Below are 24,384 nucleotides of genomic sequence, written 5' to 3'. Positions count from 1 at the left end.
AACTCACCCAACAGCTCCAACCCACACGGTTCAGAGGGCTTGATGATCTGCTAGTGTCGCTCCACTGGGGAGCAAGCAGAGCCCAAGGCCAAGTGGGTTTGCCAGTTCCTCCCCAGCTAGGGGAGAGGCCTGAGCCAGAGAGCAGGCCGTGGCTGGAACATGGACCCAGCTTCTGCCTGAGAACCCTGGTTCCTCTTTACTAATGAGGAAACTGGGGCCCAGACAGATAGAGACCACTAAGGTCACTGGGATACCCAGTGGCCAAGCTCTCCTCTTCCCAGGCCTCCTGGGGTCTGAGAGAAGAGGGGTGTGGGGGAGTGTGGCCATTGTCAAACTCTCCAGGAACTAGAGAGAACATGATTCCTGGGCAGGGTAAACAGAGCTTAATTAGCACCCTGGGTGCTGCTGAGCTGGGATTCCAACCCAGGCATCAGCATTGATTGACCCCCAGCCTCCACATCTGGACACACACAGACACATACACACACACACACACACACACACACACACACACACACACACACACACCAGCAGCCATCTCATCTGCTCTGTTTCCCTATTTAAGACACCTGGGCCCTTTTTGGTCAGCATGGAGTCAGGGCATATGAACCAAAAGAGGGCATGTGGGGTATTGGTCCAGACTCATCTCATACTGGGGCCAAATCAGCTCCATCAGCTCCTCTCAGGTCAAAGCTTTGGCAGAGAACTCTCTCCTGGGAACAGAGACCCGACTCTCCACCCTACTCCCCCTCCCCAGTCCTCTTCTTTGATACCCTAGGCACCAGGACAATTGGGGGGCTCATTAGCAATGCCAATGACCAGGCTCCACCCCAGACCTGCCCGGCTAGAAACCCTGCATTTTCACCAGTCTTTGGGGACCTTCCTGATGCACCCTTCAACTTCCCATCGCTGCCTTAAATCCTTACTGCTCAGGTGTAGCTGGGGACCAGGGGCACTGGTGTCACCTGGGACATGTCACCTGAGTCCATGTCCAACCAGATTTCTCGGGGGCTCTCATGAATTTTGAGGACACCCTTTGATGAACAGTGGGAGAGGCCCCGTAGCCACTCCCCATAGCTCCCCATAGCTCCCCACAGCTCCGCTCCCTCCTGATTAGATGGAGATAAGCCTCCCCACCCCACCCAACTTTGGTTCCATAACATTAATTTTACAACCTCTCTGGAGCAGAACCAAGGCAAAATTTTATGTGATATGATTACACAAGGTGAATTGTCCTGGATCTGTTTAATGAAACTGATCCTGTGTTTAATGATTCCACGGGGAACTGGCACGGAGAAACCATTAATCAGGGCCTGGTTCCTCCTGCCGACAAGATGAAATGGACACCTCCATGCTGTGCGTAGCCAGGCACGCCTGTGTGGCCTTGGCTCCCGGGGGAGTGGGGGATGGCAGGGGCTTTATTTCTGGATTTGTGGGTGCTGATCCATTACCAGGAGCCTGGAGCTAGCAGAGGGCTTTTTGTTACCATGTCTGCTGTTCTGTGCAATGAAGTCATTCAGGAGCTTTGAGAGGTGAAGGGTTGGAGTGTGTGAGCAAACGTCTGCTATGGAAGAGCGCAGAACAGCTCAGGGTGCTGCTAAGCCTTGGGAGGGAAACTCGGGTCAGCAGGCTGGGGCACAGGGGGTGTCTCGGGAAAAGCCGGAGGCCGGCGTAAGCAAGGATTGTTATAAGCAGCATTTACTCTTCTGCACATGGAGCCTCGTCAGGATCTTTACAAAGCTTATTATCCTAAGAAGTCAGGGATGCCTGTTCGCAAGTCAGTAGACTGAAACTCAAGGAGTGAGCAAACAGCACCTCCAAGGTCACCCAGTGCAAGTGGAGAAGGACAGGGTTTCCAGCCCCGGCCCCTGGCTGGGAAGTCATCTATGGACAGCCCCTGTGTCTCAGGCAGCAGCCAGAGGTAAAGGACACAGCAGGTAGACAGAGAAGAAGCCTCCTCAGAATAGGAGGTGCAGGTGATGGGATCGAAAGACACACCAGGCAAGTGTCTTCAGGATGGTCACACATGGCCACACCTGAAGTCTAGGCCTGTGGCGCGCTGGACGTCAAGGGCCAGCCTCACCTGGGTTTCTCCTGGGACCATCAGCTGTCCTGAGTCACCAAAGATGCTGAGGGGAGTGCTCAGACAGGGGACAGGCTGACAAAGGGAAGGCGCCCCTGTGTGTGCTTAAAAGTTTCCTAATCATCCAGATACATCTGGCCCTAGCCCATTATAACAGTACGGGCCCAATTAGTCAGCTGCCTTGTGAATACTCTATTTTAAGAATAAAAAATAACCTGTCGCCAGCATAAATATTTCTCAAGTAGCCGTGGGGTTCCAGGAGGGGACTGGGAGAGAGGCATCTCAGGACAGCTTCTGTGGGTTCTGACAAGAAAAGCAGCCTTTTATCACGGTGCAATTTCGCAGTTGGAATTTCAATTTAGTTCAGTGGCAGTTCCCCCCAGCTCCTGCTGGGTACCAGGCTGTGGGAGGAAGTGGGGATGCGGCTTCTGGTGTCTCGTGAGGATCTGGGCCAGAGTGAGGAAGGCTGGGTTGGATGGTGCTTCCCTGCTGTGTGACCTTGAACAAATCACTTCACTCTCTGAGTCTCAGACTCCTTCCTGGCCGCAGTGCCCAATAGCCTTCCTTTCGGGGTGTCTAGGAAGGCTAAGTGAGACAATAGGCTCCATCATCCAGTGAGGGGTTAGGAGGATTTAAAGGTCCCCAACCTAGCTTGACAGACTCACTGGTCTGTCATGCACTGCCCACTCTGGGATGGGGGGGGCTGCATCATCAACTGTTGAGCCTTTGGGGTTCTCCAGCTGAGTTGGGGCTGATGCTGTTCCCAGCATTCCAGTGCCCACCTTGGGCCATCTCCCGGCTCCCCTCCCACCTGAGCCAGAGCCTCAGCAGCTCTCCCTGAAACTTGCTTGCTGTACAACGAACCCAAGGAGTGCTTTCAAGTCAGGCAACCCCAAAGGCACCCTCCCAGTCGGGTGACTTTCTGTCACGTGGCAAGATGGCTGATGAGCCCCACCCCACCCCCAAAGAGACAGTTTGTGACCATTTCAGTAGAGAGTAGAGAGACCACGTGAACAAGACTAACAATCCTGTTCAAAGCACCCCCACGGGCTCAGCCGGCAGTGGAAACAGGTGCGTAATCAGGGTGACCACACAGTCATGACTCACTGTGTGGTCAGGAGGAAGAACTGGGCCTGCAGAGCCCAAAGGAGACCTCTGCCTGAGCCCTGAGAGCTAGCGAAATGACTTCTTGAACAACAGAAGGGATGGTGGTAGCCATGCTTATTGAACAACATCAGGGCCAGTACGCCAACAATCCCCGGTGCTCTGGCCACACTCTGTGCACAGCCCACCATTCCCCATAAGCATGCTGTTATCGCTTACAACACCTTAGTTGCAAAAGGCCCACACCATGCCAGGTCTCCCTGAGTGACTGTGAACAGTCACTCACCCACTCACTGCCTCAGTTTCCTCTTCTGCTAAATGATGGCCACAATGATGCTGGGCTGTGAGGAGTGAGTAGAACTAACCCCTGCCTACATCACCACAGTGAAAACACAGTTACAACTCAGCAATACACCTTTATAATGATCATATCAATGGAAATGATAGACCTATGGTGTGAATATATTTACATAAATTATATGCAATATAAATCTATTTTATAAAGCCAGGCATGGTGGCACACACCTTTAACCCCAGCACTTGGGAGGCAGAGGCAGGGGGATCTCTGTGAGTTTGAGGCCAGCCTGGGCTACAAAGCAAGTTCTAGGACAGCCAGGGCTATGCAGAGAAACCAGGTGTCAAAAAAACAAGAAAATCTCTTTTATATAATTTGCGAAGTATAGTGCGTAGGAGTGAGTTGGGAGTTCCTGGACACAGGCCCGCTCCTTTCGTCAGAATGGAGTCTTGGCCATGTTGTCTTTCTTCCTTTCAGTTGATGAGATCGTCTGCTTGTCTTTGTCCTTTGAGGAAGACTCTGTGGCTAGCTTTGAATTGAGTTATTCTACTCAAAAGCCCTTTATAACACTATGTGTTACTAATTAATAGATCAAACTGTATAAACAGATTTAAATATCTGTCCTTTTTAAAGTTTTATGATCATTATTGAATTTAGTAGTAATATTCTTAAGAGGCATGTCTCTAAACAGATTTTTTTTTAATGATTAAAGCAATGACTAACTATTCAAAAAACAAAGGCTTTGTTCAATGGGAAAACACATTTAATTACATTTAAGTCAAAGAATAAACAAAGAATGTCATTGTTGTTTCAAGCAATTTTTTTGTAAACATTACCAAGAACAAATCAATACTTAAGAAAGTATTGTAGAGAATTAATCATTAATTTTATCTCAGAGTACTGAATTGACCTTAAGTTTTATAACTTCAGTATTATTTTTAACCTCATTATAACCATATCCATTTTAAACAATCTTTTTGCAACATACATTTTTTTTTATTGTTACAAAATTTAGAAAATTATCTTTTTTTTGAGACAGGGTTTCTCTGTGTAACAGTCCTGGCTGTCCTGGAACTTGCTCTGTAGACCAGGCTGGCCTTGAATTCAGAGATCCGCCTGCCTTTACCTCTCGAGTGCTGGGATGAAAGGTGTACACCACCACACCAGGCTTAGAAAACAATTTTAAGAGGTAATTTTAAAAGAAAATTAGGAGGCTATAGTATAGAACAGAAAATATGGTATCTTAGATACCTAAACATTATAAACACAGGTAACATACATTAATAGTTTTTGTTTACTTAACAAAGTTTAAATTAAGTATTTGCTAAAGAGTTAAGCTACGAGATCTGATACCTTGAAGAGTTTCACTTTTATGTGTGTGTGGTTTTCATTGTCATTGTAGGAAAAAGCATTTCCTTCTATTAGTCTTTACCAGACACCAAAAGTAGGAGGCGTAAAGCGTGGGATGGAGCTAAGCTTTCACATTCGTGACTTTGATATTCTTTTTAATTAGAAACAGAGTTGAATAACTCTGTTGAATTTTTAACTATGGTGTAACATGTTAAGACGATCTGTAAGCTCTGAGATGTCTATGCAAACCTAACAGTAAGTCCTTAAAAGGACAATTACAAAAAATAGACACTTAGGGTTTTCTCTTACATTGGCCATGCCGAGATCAGGCCCTTGAAACCCTACTTATCCATTCATTTGTTTTTAAAGAGGAACTGGTGCTCAAACATATCCTTGAAATGTTGGTATGCACATAAACACTCACATATAAACAGACCTAGCTAAAGGACAGATGTGAGCTAGCCTGTCAATCCGTGGGACAGAGTTCAGTGTGTCAGGGGCGGCCGTTATCACTAGGGAAAACATACTAAAGCAGAAGCAATCATATCGTAGTTACTTTCTTCCCTCAAGCACTAGGGACTGTGCAGTAAACCAGAATGGGATAAGTAAGGATCGGGAGATGACATCTTCATCAGAATTGTATCTTGTTCTTAAAAGCAGATTTAAATTTTTCTTAATCTGAAAACTCATGTTCGGTGTCCCAGAGAAAGATTCAGGACCATCTAAAGAGCCCATTGAAAAGCAGAATGCACAGAAAGGAGATTTAGTCAGTGTGGTCACACTGGGCAGGGGGACGATGAGGTACAGCAGACCCCTCGAGTTTGTCTTTAGGGACCTGAAGTGAGATCAAAGTATAAAAACCGAGGACATAGAGGACTGATGGGTCCTCAGGACTCATCATCATCTGAGCTTCAGGCTTGTCCTCTAAGGTAGCAGACAAGTTGCTACAACTGTTTGAAATCTCTTTCAGGGAGACAGGGTCCCTCCTGCTGGTACCCTTCCTTCTCCCAGCATAAGATTCCTGGGGGAACCCCTCTAGCCTGAGGGTCCATTCCTTCAACGGGCTGACAGTCCGCTGAGACATACATGCGTCTCTGGAGAATGTCTTCATTTCTGCCAGCCTGGTTACTCGGGGGATCAGTTTTTACGATGATGTTCCCCAGAAAAGCCACGTGTTACTATATAGGCCCCAGAAGCGCAGCTGGATGGGTCTGGAAAATGCCTATTGCTGGTGTCAGTGGCACTCAGACATCTAGAGAGTTTCTTGTTAGATCAAAGTAATGCAGAATCCCGTGTTTAGGAGGGTCCGCAGGGCAGGACAGCGGATAGGGAAACCCCACAAGATGCTTGAAAAGGGGTCTCGGCATAAGTCCCCAGGATGCTGGAGAGGGGACAGATTCACTCGGTTATTTTTAATAGCCTGAGGAGTTCCCCTAAACTCAGGCCAAGCTGAGGTTTGGGCTGTAAGGCTGAAAAGAATTTTAGAGCTGGTTAAGACACTTGAATGTAAGTTATAGGGAAACAAAGATGTTTAAAGAAATGGTAAGAAAGGAGGCCACGAAGAAGAGGCCAGAGAGAGGAGAGACGGGGATGGGGTGCAGGGGGAGGGGGCAGGGGGAGCTATCTTAGCATTTACCTTTGACATAAACCTCCCCCCAAAGTTTTTTTTATTAATTTTCCATTTTAGCATCTAATTTAACTTGTGTGGCTTTAAGAGCTCTTTACTATGAATTTGGAGATCAATTTTTGGAGATCATTTTACATCTTAGTGAAAGCCGGTTGCCTATTTGTGATTTTTCTTCCCCCTAGGACTTTGCTTTTATTGCCTACTACTTTTGGAGTCGGTAACTGTTTGGGTTATCTTTAGTGTGTTTCTTCCAAACATTTGCAAGTTAGTCAGCAATTATCACTCCTAGAACCTGCTAGAATGCCAGATGGCCATTACCTCCAGGCAGTTCCTCCTTTGTGGAAACCTCATGCCCGTGTTTATATATATTTTTTCTCTTTCTTTTTTCTATTCTCCTGAAAAGTCATCCCGTCTGTGCTCACTGGGGAATATGTGGTTTTGGTCAGTTTTATGCGCTGCTTTTGGCGCTGACTTTCTCGGCTTTTACCCTGAAACTGTCTTCTCCTACTGGGTCTTTGGTTTTCCTACATGTGTGCACAAACACGAGGGAGCTCAAGAGCCAGGGTGAACAAACCCTGGAAAGCATCTTCCCCAAAGAGCCAGTGAAGTGTCTTCTGACCCCAGAGTGGGGCACGTTTGTTGTGTTTCAGAGTGAGGCGTTCCCCTTGACACCGCCACACTCTGGGGTGGGTTGGGGTGGGATCGAACAAGTACCTCTTGTCCTTGGCGTCTTTATCATTAGATGATCATAACGTTCCTGAGCTAAAGGGTTGACAAGGTCACAGGAGATGCAGCAGAAAAAAGGCAGACTTAAGCATCTGAGACTTAAGCAAGGCAGAAACAAAGGTCAAATGTCAGGAAACAAAAGGTCAAGTGTCAGGAAACAAAGGTCAAGTGCTAATAAATCAAAACATTTCAAAGACCAGGAAAACCCAGGCAAAACCAGAAACCAAAATGCCTTCAAAAGTCCCAGAAGCAAACAAAATACTGAAAACAAGCTAAATAGAACCTAAATTGCCTTTCGAGTTCCAAATGCAAGCAAGCAAACCAAACCAAATGTTAGAACAAAATGCCTTCAAACAAACTGATAAACTCCAAACAGATACTTTGAAAGCAGACAAAGAAAGATTCCTATCACAATAGGATCTGCTGGCCAGCCCAGAATGGACAGACTGTCTACAAAACCAAGGGAGATTTGAGGCCCAGGAAAGAACTCACCAACAGTCCCCATGAGGAAATAACACCAGATGACCGTGCAGGTTCCTGGCTTCCATTCAAGCGATTCCTCTGGTGAAAAGTGGACCATTTTTGGAACCCCACATGTCACCATATCTGTTGACACAAAAAAAAACCACATCTCTCATCTTAAAGGAAATATGAGATAGTTTATTCTGGAGCATTTTGAGTTACCATGGCCCAGAAACACAGATTTAGCTTACCCCAAATTCCATGTTCCAACGTGGAAGCAGTTTCATGAATATTTGTGGTTTTACAGGACAAAGAAAGTCATACACCAAGACAAGTGTAAAATACATTGGTAGGTACATCAGAGAGGTGGGTATAGAGATGAGGGAAAGCTTTTCTGTAGGCCCAAGATGCTATCTGATGGCATCCTTAGATTTGGGGTTGGTGGAAGCTAGCCATCTGCTAAGTTAATAGATCCCAAAGGATTTCTATCTACTAGCCAGGGGGAGGGGTGTTAGTTCTGACACAGGCAGGCAAGGAATAGCGGTTCCAGAGGGCTAGAACTAGCCCAGGGTAATTAGTCTCTGGACCTGCAACATTCCAACCTCTCCATGGTACTGCAGTGCTAACCAATCAGTGTCTGCATGAACAACTTCTTTCCAAGAATTCTGGTTCCTGAGATCAAACCTGGGGCTCCCAGCATCCTAGGCGAGCAAGCAGCTACTCCCCAGTCCTTCCTGTGTAACCCTGCATCTCTTATTACTTCCTTACCTCCACATTTTGGTAGCATATATATATATCTATGTTGTGGTCTATTTGTGCATAGGGCTGCACCTGGAATAAACCAGGCACCCGTCAAGTGAGTGTTACCCCAGCGAGCACAGGTGGGTTCAGAGGTCTGGAAGGTATGTCATCTGCCCATCTGGTGGCATACTGACACCCTGCTCTCTCCTCAGAGTGGCCTGAGTTTGTCAGGAACTATGCCCCGTGGTGGGCCACACACACGCTGGACTGGCTCAAGTTTGGCAAGACGGTGCTGGTGGTGCACTTTGAGGATCTGAAGCAGGACCTCTTTGCGCAGCTGGGCCGAATGGTCAGCCTGCTGGGCGTGGCGGTCAGGGAAGACCGGCTGCTGTGCGTGGAGAGCCAGAAGGATGGCAACTTCAAGCGCTCGGGGCTCCGTAAGCTGGAGTACGACCCTTACACCGCCGAGATGCGCAGGACCATCGCTGCCTACATCCGGATGGTGGACACAGCCCTGCGCAGTCGCAACCTCACCGGGGTGCCCGATGCCTACGGCCCAAGATGATGGGTGGCCAGGGAGGGTCCCAGCTCCCCCCTTGGCTCCAAGAGCTGGCTTCCCTCTGGCATGATGACAACCCCAGGCTTCTGCCTGCCTTCAGAGAGACCCCCTCTGAGGCCGGAGGAGGTGACATCCAGGCACCTTCCCCTGGCTGCCTGGTTTGGGGAGTCCCTGTCCCTGCTGTTGCGGGGGAGGGGGGGAGGAGATGATTATCAGTGGTTGGGAGATTCTGGATATGACAGCTGATGAACGGTTATAAGCAGCTGACTGTGTGGGCCCCTGTCTCTTCCCCTGAGTGAGCACTGGCTTTATGATCTCTCTCAGGCCATCTGTGTGTGACAGACAGATGTCTGGGACCTGTCTCCATGGCCTTAGATCTCTGGCTTCTGAGGTAGGGGGAACGGGTGCCCTGGCACCACCGTGGGAGCTGCCCTCCGGGCTAAATCACATATGAGATCCAAGCTGGGTGCTGTTCCACTTCGAGGGCTGGAACTCTGTCCTTTCTGCCCACGCTGTGTCTTGGAGGTCAGGGTGACTTTGGGGGTTTTGACCCTTCTTCCAAAGTCCCTTCGGTACCAAAAGCCAACCCAAAGGTTGGTCATGTACCACATACAGAGTCTCCAAATGGCCCATCTTTTCATGGGGTCCGACATGTCTATCTTACACTGCCCTCCTGAACCCTTAACCAGGGAGTCCTTTACTACCCAGGGGAGGGAACAGAGTGGCCCAGCTCAGAGGGAGACTCTTCAAAACAGTCCCCCTACCCACAAGACATCAGCTTCCCTTCCCTCGCTTACAGCCCAACAGGGCCAGTCCCCCCACCCCCGGAGGACTCCTTAGAAACGGGCTAATGAATGGCTCTCCATTCCCACTGCACCACTGCTCTCTCGATGCTGAGACACCAAACCAAAGGATTTCTGACTTGAGTCAACAACGATCATGTTTTCCAAAGCATGCATCCAGGATCCCGTCTCCCCACCTCGGATCCCCATGGCTTCCCCTCCAGCCCACACCTTCACCATCCCCATTGCATAGACACAAAAGCCATAGTCACAGCCTCCTTGCTCTTCTGTCTGGAGCAGCCTACCCCCACCCCCGAAGCCTTGGGGGGCAAATGAACACTGGTTCCCACCTAGCCAAGGAACCCCAGAGAAGGTTCGTGCAAAGAGATATATTTTTTTAAGAGGAATATGACCAAGACATTCTGCCCCTTGGACAATGGCCACGCAAAAAGAAGGGCCAGAGACTGTCCCTGATTCCCTTCTCCGATGCCCTCATCTGAAGGGTTTGGACCACCCCAGGGCTCAGCCAGGGGCTCTGAATGTATTTTGTATGGTGTTTCTTCCCCCCACTCCAGGCTAATTTCTAGTTTTCTTTCACCGAGTAGTAGATGGCCGGGCCTCCCCTCCTGTTTGGAGGTCAGTTCTCTCTGGGTCCAGAACCCAGGCCAGTTCCTTGCTAGTGGCCACCTCTGGTCACGAACTTTCTGTTCGAAGATTCCTCAGGTCGACACTGTCATTAAAAAGAGTTTTGTTGCTAATTCTACCATGTGGCCCTGTTGAGTTCACAAAGGAGATGTTTTCTTGGGTGGGTGGGTGTGTGTGGGTGTGTGTGTGTGTGTGTGTGTGTGTGTGTGTGTGTGAGAGAGAGAGAGAGAGAGAGAGAGAGAGAGAGAGAGAGAGAGAGAGAAGAATGTCCAGGAGAGGGCTGAGGTGTGGGATTCTCTGGGTTTGTGCACAGATGTGGAAGAGGGTGTGGTGCCCCATGGGAGGTGTTGCTTCTGTGTATGTGAGTTGACAGAGACCCTGTATGGCTGATGTACATTGTCTCTTCACTAGGGGAGCCAGTGATAACATAGAGACACAGGGAAGTCTGACACCCTGGGGCCCTGTGGTCGGCCTGTTCGATCTCCAAACCTCTACCCTGGCTTCTTACACACCAGACTGCAGCTTCTGTGGGGAAGGCTGTGACTAGAGACTTCCCCAGCCTGAGGGGGAAAGAGCTTTTAATGTTACTTTGTTGGCACTGGGGGCGGGCATCTGAGACAGGCAGAGAAAAGGCAGGGCTTCACCCCCCTCAAAGTCCTGGGTCACCAACACAGGAGCAAGAAGCAGGACTTCAGTGGCAGAGTCACTGGGAAGGGATGCTGCTCATGAAAGCCACGTTGGGTGACCGAGTTCATCTGGACCTGGGCTGACTCAGATCCCAGTCTTAAACCAACTCTGACCCGTCACAGACACACCCAAGCCTAGACCCCTGAACCTGGATTATAGCTAAATCCTGTTATAGTTTATATGATCATAGACACATACTGGTCCATGATCAGTCTTAGACTAACCCTAATCCTTATCCTATCTCCACATTGACTGAGTCCCAAGGCTGGTCCTATGCATACTGAGCCCTGCTCACAGCTATTTGACCCCTCTACCATGTTTCCAGGCTAACACCTGAACTTCCCCAAAGCAGATACCATTGATGTCTCTTGAATGGTCCTTAATCTGTGTCCTGACCGACTCTAGGTGCTGACTAAGCCACAGTCTTGGCTTGGAAGGCATCTGAACCTTGGTCATGTGTGTCTTGATGAGACCTTACATCAGGCTTGAATAGTCCTGGTGGCCTACTCCTGAACCAGTGTGCTGGCTTGCTTTGAACCTAAATCCCATCTATGTCCCCCAAGGCCACCTCCACCCACCCACTCCCAATGAGGGAAACCATGTAGCATATAGCCGGCCTGGATTCCTATCTCAGGATCACAAGGAATCTACTGCATCCATCTCCCACTGCTCCCTGATGCTCCAGGCCATGGCCAGGGGTAAAGCTGGGCTGAAGCACCTGTCACAGCCAATGTCTGCCCTCCCTGTGGCCATTTTTAGTCAAATCTTTACCTTTCAGACTTAGGTGGAACTAAAGGAACATTCTTTTGATCACTTGCTCACACATACTTTTTAAGTATGTATTGCCAGTGTGTCAGACCCTGCGCCCTGTTATAGAATCTAAAAAAAAAAAAAGGATTTAAAAAAGTCCCCATCCCTGCAGATGTCCAAGGAATCAGAAAATGTTTGGGGAAGAGGAGAGTGAGGCCCCTGGTGACCCCGTGAGCTGCAGAGACTGCTGAGCCCGCTCACAGCTCAGGCTCTCACTGTGGAAAACAATATGAATAATAGCTGTGGGGTCCCAGTGGTCCCCAGCATAGGGGGGCAGGAGGCATCCACATTGGGTTCTGCGGTCTTCCCACAGTGGCTCCCAGACTCAAGTAGAATAAGGCTGATTATTGGAATCAATCCCAGGTTTTCCCAGGCGCCCTGGAGGCGACCGCATCCCATGTAGAGGCAAGGGGCTGCGGGCAAGTCCTCCAAAAATTATCCTCTGGTCCAGCCCCTCTTCCCCTGGATCTCTCTTTCGTTTTCTTTCTCCTCATCCTTCCTCCTCCTCCTCCTCCTCCTCCTCCTCCTCCTCCTCCTCCTCCTCCTCCTCCTCCTCCTCACTGTTTTTCTTACAGCCATGGCTTCCCTCTCTGTGGTCCGATTTCCTCCAGCTGCCCAGGGTGCCTCTTTCTTCTCTGCCCACCTGTCTTCTCTGCCCCTCTCACCATCTGCTCATCCTGGTCTCTGCATTGTTCTTGCAAGTGTCTCTCCATCTCTACCCCTTGATCTGGAAGCTCTCAACTCCTCTCTCCCTCCCTCCTCCCCTCCCTCCCACCCCATTGCCTCATCCTGCAGTGTGGGGGTGGCTCTGTGGGATCCAGGCATCAGGAGACAAATGTACCCGGGGCTGGTAACCAAGGAAGTCGTTTCCTTAGCAACAGAATCTACAGGCAGGGGCTGCACTGCCCTGTCCTTAGCTCTGCTGTTACAGTAATAGGATAAAGGAAAGGAAAAATGAGAGGGAAAGAAAGAACCGATGTCAGGCCGAGTGCCTCAGTGGGACCATAGTGGTCCCTCCAGGAAGGGACAATGCTCCAGCACCAGCTCATCGTCTGGTGCTTTGGGAACACTCAAAATTTGAGGCACAGAGTAGATGAGGGCTGAGGGAAGCAAAGCGGGGGGTGTTAGGGTAAGCACTTGGAGGACGAGACCACGGGTCAGATATGTAGAAAAGACAAAAAAGGCAAACAGGGCCTGTAGCTCCCAGGCTCAGCTGTCCCCTGACATCAGGGGGATCCCACGACTGAATGAGAACACAGTGAGAGGACTGGGTGAGTGGGGAAAGTATCCTACAGTTTCCCACCCCTCAGGAGTTCCCCTCAGCAGGGACAGGGGTAGGAGAGTATAATGAAGGATACAGCGGTCTCCCATTCCATCCTCCCTTCTGTACTGTTAAGGAGAAACATGGAGGTCAGAACCACCCAGGGTGCGGCCAAGGCACCAGATGCATGAGCACCTGTGCAGCTGTAAATGTCGGTCTCCAAAGAATACTTCTGTCCAGGTGCACTCCCTTCCAGAGAGACAGGTTGGGGCTCAAGATTCAGAGGGATGTGGGAGGCATGAGGATGAAGGGCAGAGAGCTGTGTGTGGAGACAAGGAAACACGTCCCACCTCTTTGCAAAAAGCACTGACGTGCAGGGCGAGGTGCACACAGCAACGCGTCTGTCTATTCATCGTCTCTGCCGGTTTACTGCTTCCTTCCCATCTGTAGCCTCTGTGTTGCCTGCTTTCCACTCCTCCCAGGAAGTGGCCAATGGCCTAATGTCCTTAGGACTCCATTCAGGCGTCTTCTCCCAGGCACCCTGATCACACAGACCGTGTTCAGCCTCTCCTTAGCCACCTGATCACGCCTTTAGAGGTGTCAGTACATATGGTCATGTTAGAATCCCAAGGCATGTGTTTGTGTGTGTTGTGTGCATGAGACTTCCTGGAAAGCTGTGTCTGCAGAGGCAGGTTGACTCATCAGAACAGCAGCAACGTGGAGATTGGGAATGTTGCAGGTCCAGAGCCCAATTACAGTTTACTCTGGGCTATCTTCAGGTCCCTGAGTAGCCATTCCTTAGCTGCCTCTGTTGGACCTAACGTCCTATGACTCACAGGTCATAGGTGAAGGTGAAGCCTTCTGAAATGTTTTAACTCAGCAGAGTTAACCCCCCAGCTTCCACCAACCCAGGAACTAAGCGTGTCAACAGACCGCACCTGAGGCCTCCAGCCAAGGCTCCTCCACCAGTGTATTTGAAAAGTGTCTGCATCTGTGACTGGCCTTTTCTATTGTATGAAAACTTCATGAAACAGCTTCCATGTTGGGACATGGAATCTGGGTAGACCTAAACCTGTGTTCCCAGGCCACAGTCACTCCTATGTGGCTCCAGAATAAACCCTGTCTTCTTTTGAAGTGAGAGCTATGTTTTTGCGTTGACAATGTATATGTGTGTATATGTGTGTTTGTGCATGTGAGTGTGTGTGTGCGCATGGGGGTATGCCCATGTGTGCTCACATGAGTGCGCACGGCTGTCTATATGTTTGTGTGCGCATGATCATGCACATGTCACATGCCTCCCCGGTCCGTGAACTCCGTGAGTCTGAAACCCCAGTCTTCCTCATTCGTTTACAGATGTCTCCTGACGCGGACAGTGATGAGCACCGGCCTGATGCAGAATGATGTGTCCACCGTGTCACATGCCACACCCGCTAGAGCTCAAGCACTTGAGGCCCAAGGTGGGAAGATCCATCTTCTTTCTGGACACCGGCCAGAGAAAGGGGAGAATGGGAGATAATGGTTCCCATGGTGACAGTAGCTTCTGGTTGCTACGCACCACTTATGTGCTGACAGAAGCTAAGGGTTTCACAAGCCTATCACCCCAAAGTCACTCCCAAGACCTCTGTGAGGAAGGAATGCTTATCCCTCCCCCCCTTTCATGTCAGGATACCAAGGCTCAGAGAGGGAAGGTTATGTATCCAAGGTTGCACAGCTTGAAGAAGGCGGAAGAGGATTTTGAACCCAGGAAGTCCGGTGTGGTGGTTAGAAGGAGAATGGCCCTCATAGGCTCATATAGTTGAATGCTTGGTCATGGTGGGAGCGGCGCATTTGAAAAGATCAGCAGGATTAGGAGGTGTGGCCTTGTTGGAGGAGTAAGTGTGTCCCTGGGGGTCTCTTTCTCTTTGTGGATGTAGATCTCTGCCTGCTGCTATCCTGCCGTGATGATGGCAGACTAACCAACCTGTAAGCAAGCTCCTGGCTAACAGCTTTCTTTCATCAGACTTCCCCTTGTCGCTGTGTCTCCTCACAGCAACAGGACACTGGGGCATCTGGTTTGAGAACCCACTTATGTGATCATGTGCTGCTACACGGTAGGTGTGGGGCAGATCCGAGGACAGGATGAAGAAGGAAGCTGTGGACCCGACAGGATACTGGGGAGGGATGCTGAGGGTGGTCTACCACGGAGAGGAGGAGGAGACACAGAGCACACGGCTAGTCTGTCCGTGGTTGCCTAGACCTCTAGGACTCAGATTGGGAAACAAGAAGCCACTCAAAGCTGTGGTTCCCAGATTCACACAATGAAACCCCAACTTCCCACACAGGGGCGTTTAGCAATGTCTGGAGGTGTTTGGGGGTTTTTCCACAGCTGAGGGTGTTGCTGGCATCTTAGTGGGTGTAGACAAGGACTGTTGCGTCTCACCCCACAGTTCATGGAACGTAAGGGTGAAATGATATGAACACAAGCCACTCTGAAAGCAGTGGGCTCAGGGGTGGCCATGCGGATGCCCCCCAGTTCTCAGCTGCATGGATGGCTAACAGGCTGCCATGACAACTGCCAGGCAGGGAAGAACCTTGGATTCTGTGGCTTATAGGTTTTCTGCAACTCTTTCTCCTGCTGGAACTACCCACCCCCTTCCCCACAATCCGTAGAGAGGAAGGCGTGGTCCGAGACCTTTTCCTGATGATAAATGAGGGCACAGGACTAATTTGGGGTGGGATGTAAAAAAAAGGAAGTGTAAAACCACAACCGCCCAACTAGCATATGTGGAAGAGACGGGAAAGGAAGGTGTTGAGCCAAAGCCATGAATTGTCTTTCCAGAAAAAATAAATTATGTGTAGTTTTCCAATCCACTAAGGGGCTGAGGATGTAACTCAGTTGGTAGAATGCCCGGTTCCATCCCCAACACCTCATAAACCAGGTGTGGTGGTGCACATCTGTAATCCCAGCCTTCAGGAAGGGGAGGCAGGAGGATCAGGAGTTTAAAGTCATTCTGAGCTGTTGTGATTTCAAGGCTAGCCTGAGCTACATGAGACCCTGTCTCAACAAACCAAAAATGAATAAATCCATCCCGTGGAGCCTCAGTTAGGCAATTAGACTCGCCGTATTAAAGCAGTGGGAATCTGTTTTCAGTACCATTACAGTGCTTCCAACTCTGGGCTACACCCAGGAGATGTCTAAGCAGGCAGAGGGATGTCTGGTATCTAGTGAGTTCGTATAAAACTCCACCTTACAAATTTATAATTTGTGGCTTTATTTCCTATCTGTTCCGACTTGACACAAGCTAGAGTTGAATGGAGGAAACCTCAATTGAGAAAATGCTTCCATGAGATCCAGCTGTGGGGCATTTTCTTAATTAGTGATTGATATGGAAGGCCCAGCCCACTGTGGGTGGGGCCATCCCTGGGCTGGTGGTCCTGTCTAAAAGAACACGGGCTGAACAAGCCATCGGGAGCAAGCCAGTAAGCAGCACCCCTCCATGGCCTCTGCGTCAGCTCCTGCCTCCAGGTTCCTGTCCTGAGTGAGTTCCTGTCCTGACTTCTGTTGATGATGGACTGTGGTGTGGGAATGTATGCTGAATTAACCCTTTCTTTCCCTCGTTGCTTTTGGGCATGGTGTTTATCACAGCAATGGAAACCAGCTGAGACGGTGGACTTGGAGATTAAAAAACCTTGTGCCACTTCATTTCCTTTCTCTGCTTTGTGCTTTGTGGTTGGGGATGTGAGCTCTCAGCTTCCCGTTCCAGGCTTCCTTGCAACGATGGACTCTTATCCCTCTGGAATCATAAGCCCAAATAAGCTCATCTGTAAATTCCCTCGGTCATGGTGTTTTATCACAGCGACAGAAAAGTAACTAATGTGGGGCTGGAAGCATTTGTAGGGTGTACTGGGCCAATGCAGCTCCCTGGTGAGGTGTGGGCAGGGCAGTGGTGATGCATGCACAGATGAATCAGTAAACTGCCAAGAAGTGGGTGAACCAGCAAATGAAGTGACGCACAGGATGGATGGATGAGAGTGTGAATGATTGTGGATGGATGAATGGATGGGAAAATCACTGGATGGATAGATGAATGGATGGGAAAATGGATGGGTGAATGGATGAATGGGAAAATCACTGGATGGATGAATGAGTGGATGGGAAAATCACTGGATGGATGGATGACTGGATAAATGAATGAATGGATGGATGGATGACTGGATAAATGAATGAATGGATGGATGGATGAATGGGAAAATCACTGGATGGATGAATGACTGGATGGGAAAATCACTGGATGGAGTCTTCAGAGGTGACTTCTTCCCTTCTGAATGTGCTGTCCTCTCCTGTTCCTTTGCACAGCCTATGAAGCCAGGTATTTTGCACACAGCAGCATGCAAGCCTGGATGTCACATTTGCTCAGATTCACTGTTGCTGGCTTCTAAAGGTTACAGCTGTTGAGTGACTTTTTCAAACCATCTTTGCAAGTATCATATTCTTTGTCATGGATCCCACTGAAGTCCCCGCCCACAGTCAGTGTGCCTGACACTGTTCACTGGGCATCACCATCTTAACTAGAGCAGTTGTGACTACCCACTAGCAATTCGGCCTGCTGGTGTTCCCTCATGGAAGCAAGGGTTGAGGGTGTTGGTTAAGGCAGCTGTGCTGGTGATCGTGGCTGGCTGCCGCCTGCCACGGCCATGCCGACAAAGGAGAGTGCTGGACGGAAGAGTCAATGCACCATAGTTACCTTTTAGAGCTTTTTGGGGAGAGAAAGGGGGAGAGAGAGAGACAGAGAGACAGAGAAACAGAGAGACTGCGCAGAGGGAAGAGAGAGTGCCGAAAAGGGACAGGGAACACAGGGCACACCCGCTTTTTAGGCTGGGCTGCCGTTGCAGGCTGATGATGTAATTAAGGACAGAATCCTTACAGAGGGGTCTTTAGACCCTCATCAGATTCCAGCTTCCTACTCAGATACTCACAGAGCTCTGCCTGGCTCTGCCTCCCGAGTGCTGAGATTAAAGGCGTGTGCCATCACTGCCAGGCTCCTTACTCAGAGTTCTTAAAGCAAGATTCATCTCAGGTCTGAGTAGGTGAAGAATGTGTCCTAGTCAGGGTTTCAATTGCTATGACAAAACACCATGAGCGAAGCAAGTTGGAGAGGGAAGGGTTTGTTTGGTTTCCATTTCCACACCATAGTCCCTTACTGGAGGAAGTCAGGACAGGAACTCAAGCAGGGCAGGGACCTGGAGGCAGGAGCTGATGCAGAGGCTGTGGAGGGGTGCTGCTTGCTTGCTTACTCCTCATGGCTTGCTCAGCCTGCTTTCTTACAGAACCCAAGACCACCAGCCCAGGGATGGCCCCACCCACAATGGGCTGGGCCCTCCCCCATCGATCACTAATTAAGAAATGACCCCACAGGCTTGCCTATAGGCAGAACTGATGGAGGCATTTTCTCAATTAAGATTCCTCCTCACATTTGTCTAGGTTTATGTCAAGTTAAAAAAGAAAAAGGAAAAAAAAAAACCCCACACCTACCCCCAGTGACTACTTTCTGCAGAAGGACTGCATTGCCTAAAACTTCCCAAACAGCACCACCAACTGGAAACCTAGGCTTCAAATGCCTGAGATTACGGGAGACATTTCCCATTCAAACCCCCAGATGCCAGGTGCTCAGATCTAAGCATCCCTTTTATAGCTGAACCTGTGTCTTTCCAGATGCTCTTTCTTCATCCTCAACATTTCGCCCACTCTCTCTAGTCAGGGCGTTGTGGTTCAGAAATATCACACAGCCCTGCTGTCTCCCAAGCTTGGCACGCCTCTCTGTAAATCCAGGGTGTTGAGCTAGGTGAGCCCTAAGGGGTCATGTGTAGGCATGGAGTCAAAGAAACAAACCAACCCCTGAAGAACTAAGAAGTCGAGTAGGGAAGAGCTGGTCACACCTACTTCCCCAAAGCACCAGCGCTATGAGGGTGGACCTTTTCTACAAGTCTTTGAGCTGAATGGCCCGAGGCTGGAGAAGCCTCACCCCTTCCTGGCCTTCCTAGGGTGCCCTGAAGCAACAACCAGCCCATCCCTTGCCTCCTGGACTGTGGAAAGTGTCTAATTAATAAACACGCCTTTAATGCAAGTTGATGTTAAAAAGCAACATTTAAATGCTAATTATTGTTATCAGGGCCTGTTTCCTGCCTAATTAAATGCATGGATTCTGTAATTATTAGCTAATTCCCAAAGAGAAGCCAGGCCCTCAGGTGTTACAACTTTCTCTCAGCCATTGACCTGATTCTCAAGTCCTAGGAAGACAACCCTGATGGTCTTGGGGCTTGAAAGGGGGTGAAGTGGGGTCCTGGGGGAATGTGGCTTTGCTGGTATGAGCTTCAGGGCCCAGTCATCAGCTCCCTGTGGCTCACTCAGCCTTAGGAATGTCTAGAAAGTGAGAGACATGTGAGGGGACCCAACCCTCTGAAGTACTGGTGGCTGCTGCCACTACGGGACTGCCGCCTCCACCCTGGGTTACGTTTTCTGCCAGCTGTTTTGAAAGGTATTTTACATTTACTTGTCTTAGCTTCGGGTTGCTACAGTAGATACCTGACCTGGTTAATTTATAAAGTTAGAAGGTTCCTTTGGCTCCAGGTTAGAAGTTCCAGCCCAGGATTAGGCAGCCCCATGGGCTTAGGGCTTCTGGCCATGGTGGCACCGCAGCAGGGCTTGGCAGAGAAATCCGCTTACATGATTTTGACTTTTCTAGACTTTCCCATCAACAGAACTGTTCAAGGAGCCTGGCTTCTTTGTGTGCAATAGTATTCCCTTCCTTTATACCGCTGAAAAGTAGTGTTCCCTTGTGTAAGAAATTTCTATCCAAGGTAGCTAGCAGTCCAGGGCTAATATTTCACATATCTCCCGACTTCGTGAAACTTCAATGCATATCTTTTTTTTTTTTTAATCTCCTCTGGGCAAAACTTTTCTTCCAGCAGAGTGCCTCCTCCCTGCATCCCCAGAAGTCCATGGCCGAAGCAGCTGCCCATTCCCCCTTTTCTTCACTTCCTTTGTGCCTATCCTTTTTCAACTAGCCAATAATGGGGCTGGAGAGATGACTCAGTGGTTAAGGGAGCTTGTTGTTCTTGCAGAGAACCCAGGTTTAGATCCAGCATCCATGTGGTGCCTCCCAACCATCCGTAATTCATCATTGCATGCACCTGGTGCACATGCATACATGCAGGCAAAGCACAGAGGTTTAAAAAAACAAGCAAGCCAATGTGAGGTGGGATCCAGCCAATGGGGAAAAGACACTGTCACCTTCTGCATTACAAGAAACTCCAGAAGCAGCATGTGATGGCACCCACATCTCTAATCTCAGCACTCAGGAGGCAGAGGCAGGCAGATCTCTGTGAGCTCCAGGCCAGACAGAGCCACGTAGTGAGACCGTGTCAAAAACACAAAAACAATATAAATGAAATGAACCTCCTGTGGGTCTTGGCTTGCCCTGTCTTTACAAAAAGAAATTGCCTTGTTAATTTACTTTCACTTTGTTCCCAGGATTTTCTATGCAACACCAAAAATACTTGTTCCCACATACTTGGGACATACCACAGTTGGGACACACACCACTTGTGGTTTGAGTTCTTTCCAGTTTGGGGTTTCTTGGGTTTTGTTTGTTTTTATCAATAAAAACTGCATAAGCATGCATCTGTACTCTTTGTATGGACAGACGGTCTCACCTGCTCAGTTAAGTGTCCAGGAGTACTGCTGGGTCACAGTCCAGCGCTAGTTACCGGTAAAATTTGCTGCCAAACTTCTCCCAAGAGGCCACATCATTTACATCCCATCATCCCTGTCAGTCTCTCCCTTTGAGACGTGTGTGTGTGTGTGTGTGTGTGTGCACGCGAGTGTATGTGTGTATGTGTGTGAGTGAGTGCGTGCGTGCGTGCGTGCGTGTGTGTGTGTGTGTGTGTGTGTGTGTGTGTATGTGTGTGTGCACGCTATATGCATGTGTGCACATAAGTGCAGGTGTCCCTGGAGGACAGAAGAAGGAGTCAGGTCCCTAGTGTAAGGGTTATATCCTTAATTACATCACCAGCCTGCAGCCTAAAAAGCGGGCATGCCCTCTGTACATTCTCTCTTTCCCGCACTCTCTCCCCTGTGTGCCATCTGTCTGTCTGTCTGTCTGTCTGTCTGTCTCTCTCTCTCTCTCTCTCTCTCTCTCCCTCTCTCCCTCTCTCCCAATAAAGCTCTAGAAAGGTAACTATGGCTCGTGATTCTTCCAAGACCGACACATCCAGCATTCTCCTCCGTTGGCATGGCTGCCGTGGGCAGCAGCCAGCCAGGAGCGCCGATGCTTAACCAACACCTACAGCTGGAGTGACAGGCAGTTATGAAACCCCAGACATGAGTGCTGGGCACTGAACTTGGATCCTCTACAGGTACAGGAGCAGTTGGTGCTCTGACATCTCTGGTCCCTGTTTCTCTCCAGGGTGAGCTGAAGTGTGTGTTCTTTGTCTATCCTCAGGGCAAGTGTGCTGCTGAGGACAATGTATCTTGGCCTCAAGCACCTCCCCTTTCCACTCTTTGGAGGAACCAGAGCCACTCATTTCGGTGAAGTCCAGGGTATTGACTTTGCTGTGTTAGCTTGTGTCTTGGTTTTGTCTCTTTCAAACATCTCTGTTCTTGTGAACCCAGGCACACAGAGGCCTCCTCCCCAGAGCACCACTGTTCACTTCCTCACGCTAGTGCTGGTGTAAGATTAGTCCCTAAACTTCCCTGTGTGAGTCTATTGGGAGACCAGCTCCAACCTGCTCCCACGTTGGGTGGAGGAAAGAGGAATTAGGAAATATTAGGTAGAAAGATAGACCTAGACAACAAGGAGAAAGGCAGAGACACAGGATAGCTTCGGGAGGGCCCTGGGTCAATACCCAGTCACCCAGAGCTTTATTCAAAAGGGCTTTTTATAATATGCCAAGGGGAGAGGCAAAAGACCCTCCTCTTGCAAGATCAAAGCACACCATACAGCCAAGTGTAGACCCTTCCAAACACCTGGTAAACACACCCATGGTCAGATTATCCCCTTATGCAGCCCTGCTGGGTAAAGCAAGCTCAGATTCTCTGACCCTGATTAAGGTCTCACTAGGAAGCCTCTGTAGGCCACCACAGTTCTCCAAAAGCTAAAATACATTTCTCTGGCTTCTAACCTACAACAGGTAGGGAAGCAATGGATCCCCTATGTCCACCATTAAAAATGAGCCAGAGCATGGGGGATGTAGCACATGGTTAAGAGTGCTGACTGCTCTTGCCGAGGACCTGGATTTGGTTCCCAGCACCCACATAGTGTCTCATGTCTATCTCTACCTTCAATTTCAGGGGATTGGGTGCCCTCTTCTGGCCTCTGCAACCCTGCACACACGGAAGTCAGGCAGACAGATAATAATAGAAATTAGATAGATATAGATATAGATGATATAGATATAGATAGATAGATAGATAGATAGATAGATGATAGATGATAGATATGCAAAGCAGACATTTTACAGGAGGCCAAAATCACTACTTCTAACTCCATCCCGAAGGTGCCCTGTGCTGTGGTTCAATGTGAAATGACCCAGAGATCTCCATGTTGGATGCTCAGTCCCTTCCTGGGGATGACTCCATAAGGCTCTGGAAACCCTCTGGACCTGCTGAAGGTCCCAGAGGACTTTGGGGCGTCTTGTCCCCACTCCCCTCCTCCTCCCCTCTTCTTCCCTCCCTCTCTGTTTCCTGCTCACCATGAGATGTGCACCCTCCTCCACCCAGTGCTCCCTCCCATCTCCCTGTCGCTCGGCCCCGGGCACATGTGGTTAAACAACAAAAGCCGGACCCTCAGAAACCCTGAGCCAGAACCAAGCCTCCCTCCATCATGCTGTTTCCATCACCCTGGCCATGGTGACAACCACCTGCTCCAGATCCTGCCGGGGTCTTCGGGAACAGAGCACAGAGCAGATGCCTGGCCTCAAGTCAGCCCCAGGTCAGCAACATGGCTTAGTAGGTAAAGGTGCCTGCCACCAAGCCTGACAACCTGCGTTCAGTTCTCAGGAGCCACGTGGCAGGAGAAGAGAACTGACTCCCACAAATTGTCCTCTCACACAGGTGCGCCATGGCACATGCCACCCTGTACTCAAATACATAAATAGACAGTGTAACAAAACCTCTGCCCCACTGGTTCACTGGGTTCTGCCTCCTTGAGGTGTGGCCTGTCGTCAACCCTGTCAGCGTCATCTGGGAGATGATGAGATTCAAGTCTCAGGCCCTGCTCCAGACCCTGACAAGAGTCAGGGTCAGTGTCCCCATCACACCTCACCCAAACGTTCACTTGCCCACAGCCAATCACTGAAGAACAAGAGTGTTTGTCTTGACTTGAGAGACAGAGAGATGGAGAGGTTGTCATGACTGTCCGGTTTGTTCTGCTGTTGACCTCTTCGCTAATCTACAAATGTTGTCACAGCTGTATATGCATACGGGAGGGGAAAACACAATGTACGTAGGGTTTGCCACTATCTGTAGAGAGGTTTGGGGATAAGAGGGACCACTGTCAGCTGTGGGGGCACACCCTGTAATCCCAGCACCTGGGGAGGGGAGAAAAGAGTCTTTGCTACATAGTGAATTCAAGGCCTTCCTGGGCACTAAAACAATCACCATTATCCTCCCTTTGTTGAAAAACCAAGAGCCAGGGTGTGGCTCAGTGGTGGAGTGCTGGGGGAGGGCGTGGCTCAATGGTGGAGTGCTGGGGGGGTGTGGCTCAGTGGTGGAGTGCTGGGGGAGGGTGTGGCTCAATGGTGGAGTGCTGGGGGAGGGCGTGGCTCAATGGTGGAGTGCTGGGGGGGTGTGGCTCAATGGTGGAGTGCTGGGGGAGGGCGTGGCTCAATGGTGGAGTGCTGGGGGAGGGCGTGGCTCAATGGTGGAGGGGGGGGTGGCTCAATGGTGGAGTGGGGGGGTGGCTCAATGGTGGAGTGCTGGGGGAGGGCGTGGCTCAGTGGTGGAGTGCTGGTGTAGCAAGACTACAGACAGAAGGCCCTGAGTTTGATCTCTGTGCTGGGAAGAAAGGAAGGAAGAAAAACAGAGGAGGGAGGCAGGGAGGGAAGGGGAAGGGAAGAGGGAAAACCTCTTTGGATACACTTCAGGAGGAGCAGCTGTAGCTCACTCCCATTCAAGGCCCCTTGAATAACCAGCCTGCTCTGCTTCCACCTTGGGTTTAAAGGCCATCTTGTAGACAAACTAGGTTCATTCCTGTTTATGATTAAACCTGTTTCCC

The 24,384-nt window shown here is 49.7% G+C and overlaps 1 protein-coding gene across 3 annotated transcripts in view; it reads left to right on the top strand.

Annotated features, from left to right (window-relative positions):
- Wscd2 (WSC domain containing 2) overlaps positions 1 to 10,492 on the top strand; it is a 94,612-nt gene extending 84,120 nt beyond the window's left edge. For all 3 annotated transcript variants that reach the window (XM_036172087.1, XM_036172088.1, XM_036172089.1), the window contains one exon: positions 8,601 to 10,492. In XM_036172087.1, coding sequence (XP_036027980.1) covers positions 8,601 to 8,953 — 353 coding nt within the window. In that variant the 3' untranslated portion in view covers positions 8,954 to 10,492. The remainder of the gene's footprint in view (positions 1 to 8,600) is intronic.
- Positions 10,493 to 24,384: the final 13,892 nt, after the last annotated feature.

The sequence above is a fragment of the Onychomys torridus genome, chromosome 22 (assembly GCF_903995425.1).
Source record: "Onychomys torridus chromosome 22, mOncTor1.1, whole genome shotgun sequence".
NCBI lineage: Eukaryota > Metazoa > Chordata > Mammalia > Rodentia > Cricetidae > Onychomys > Onychomys torridus.
Note: the sequence above shows the minus strand (reverse complement) of the source record. Positions and strands in the feature narration are given on the sequence as shown.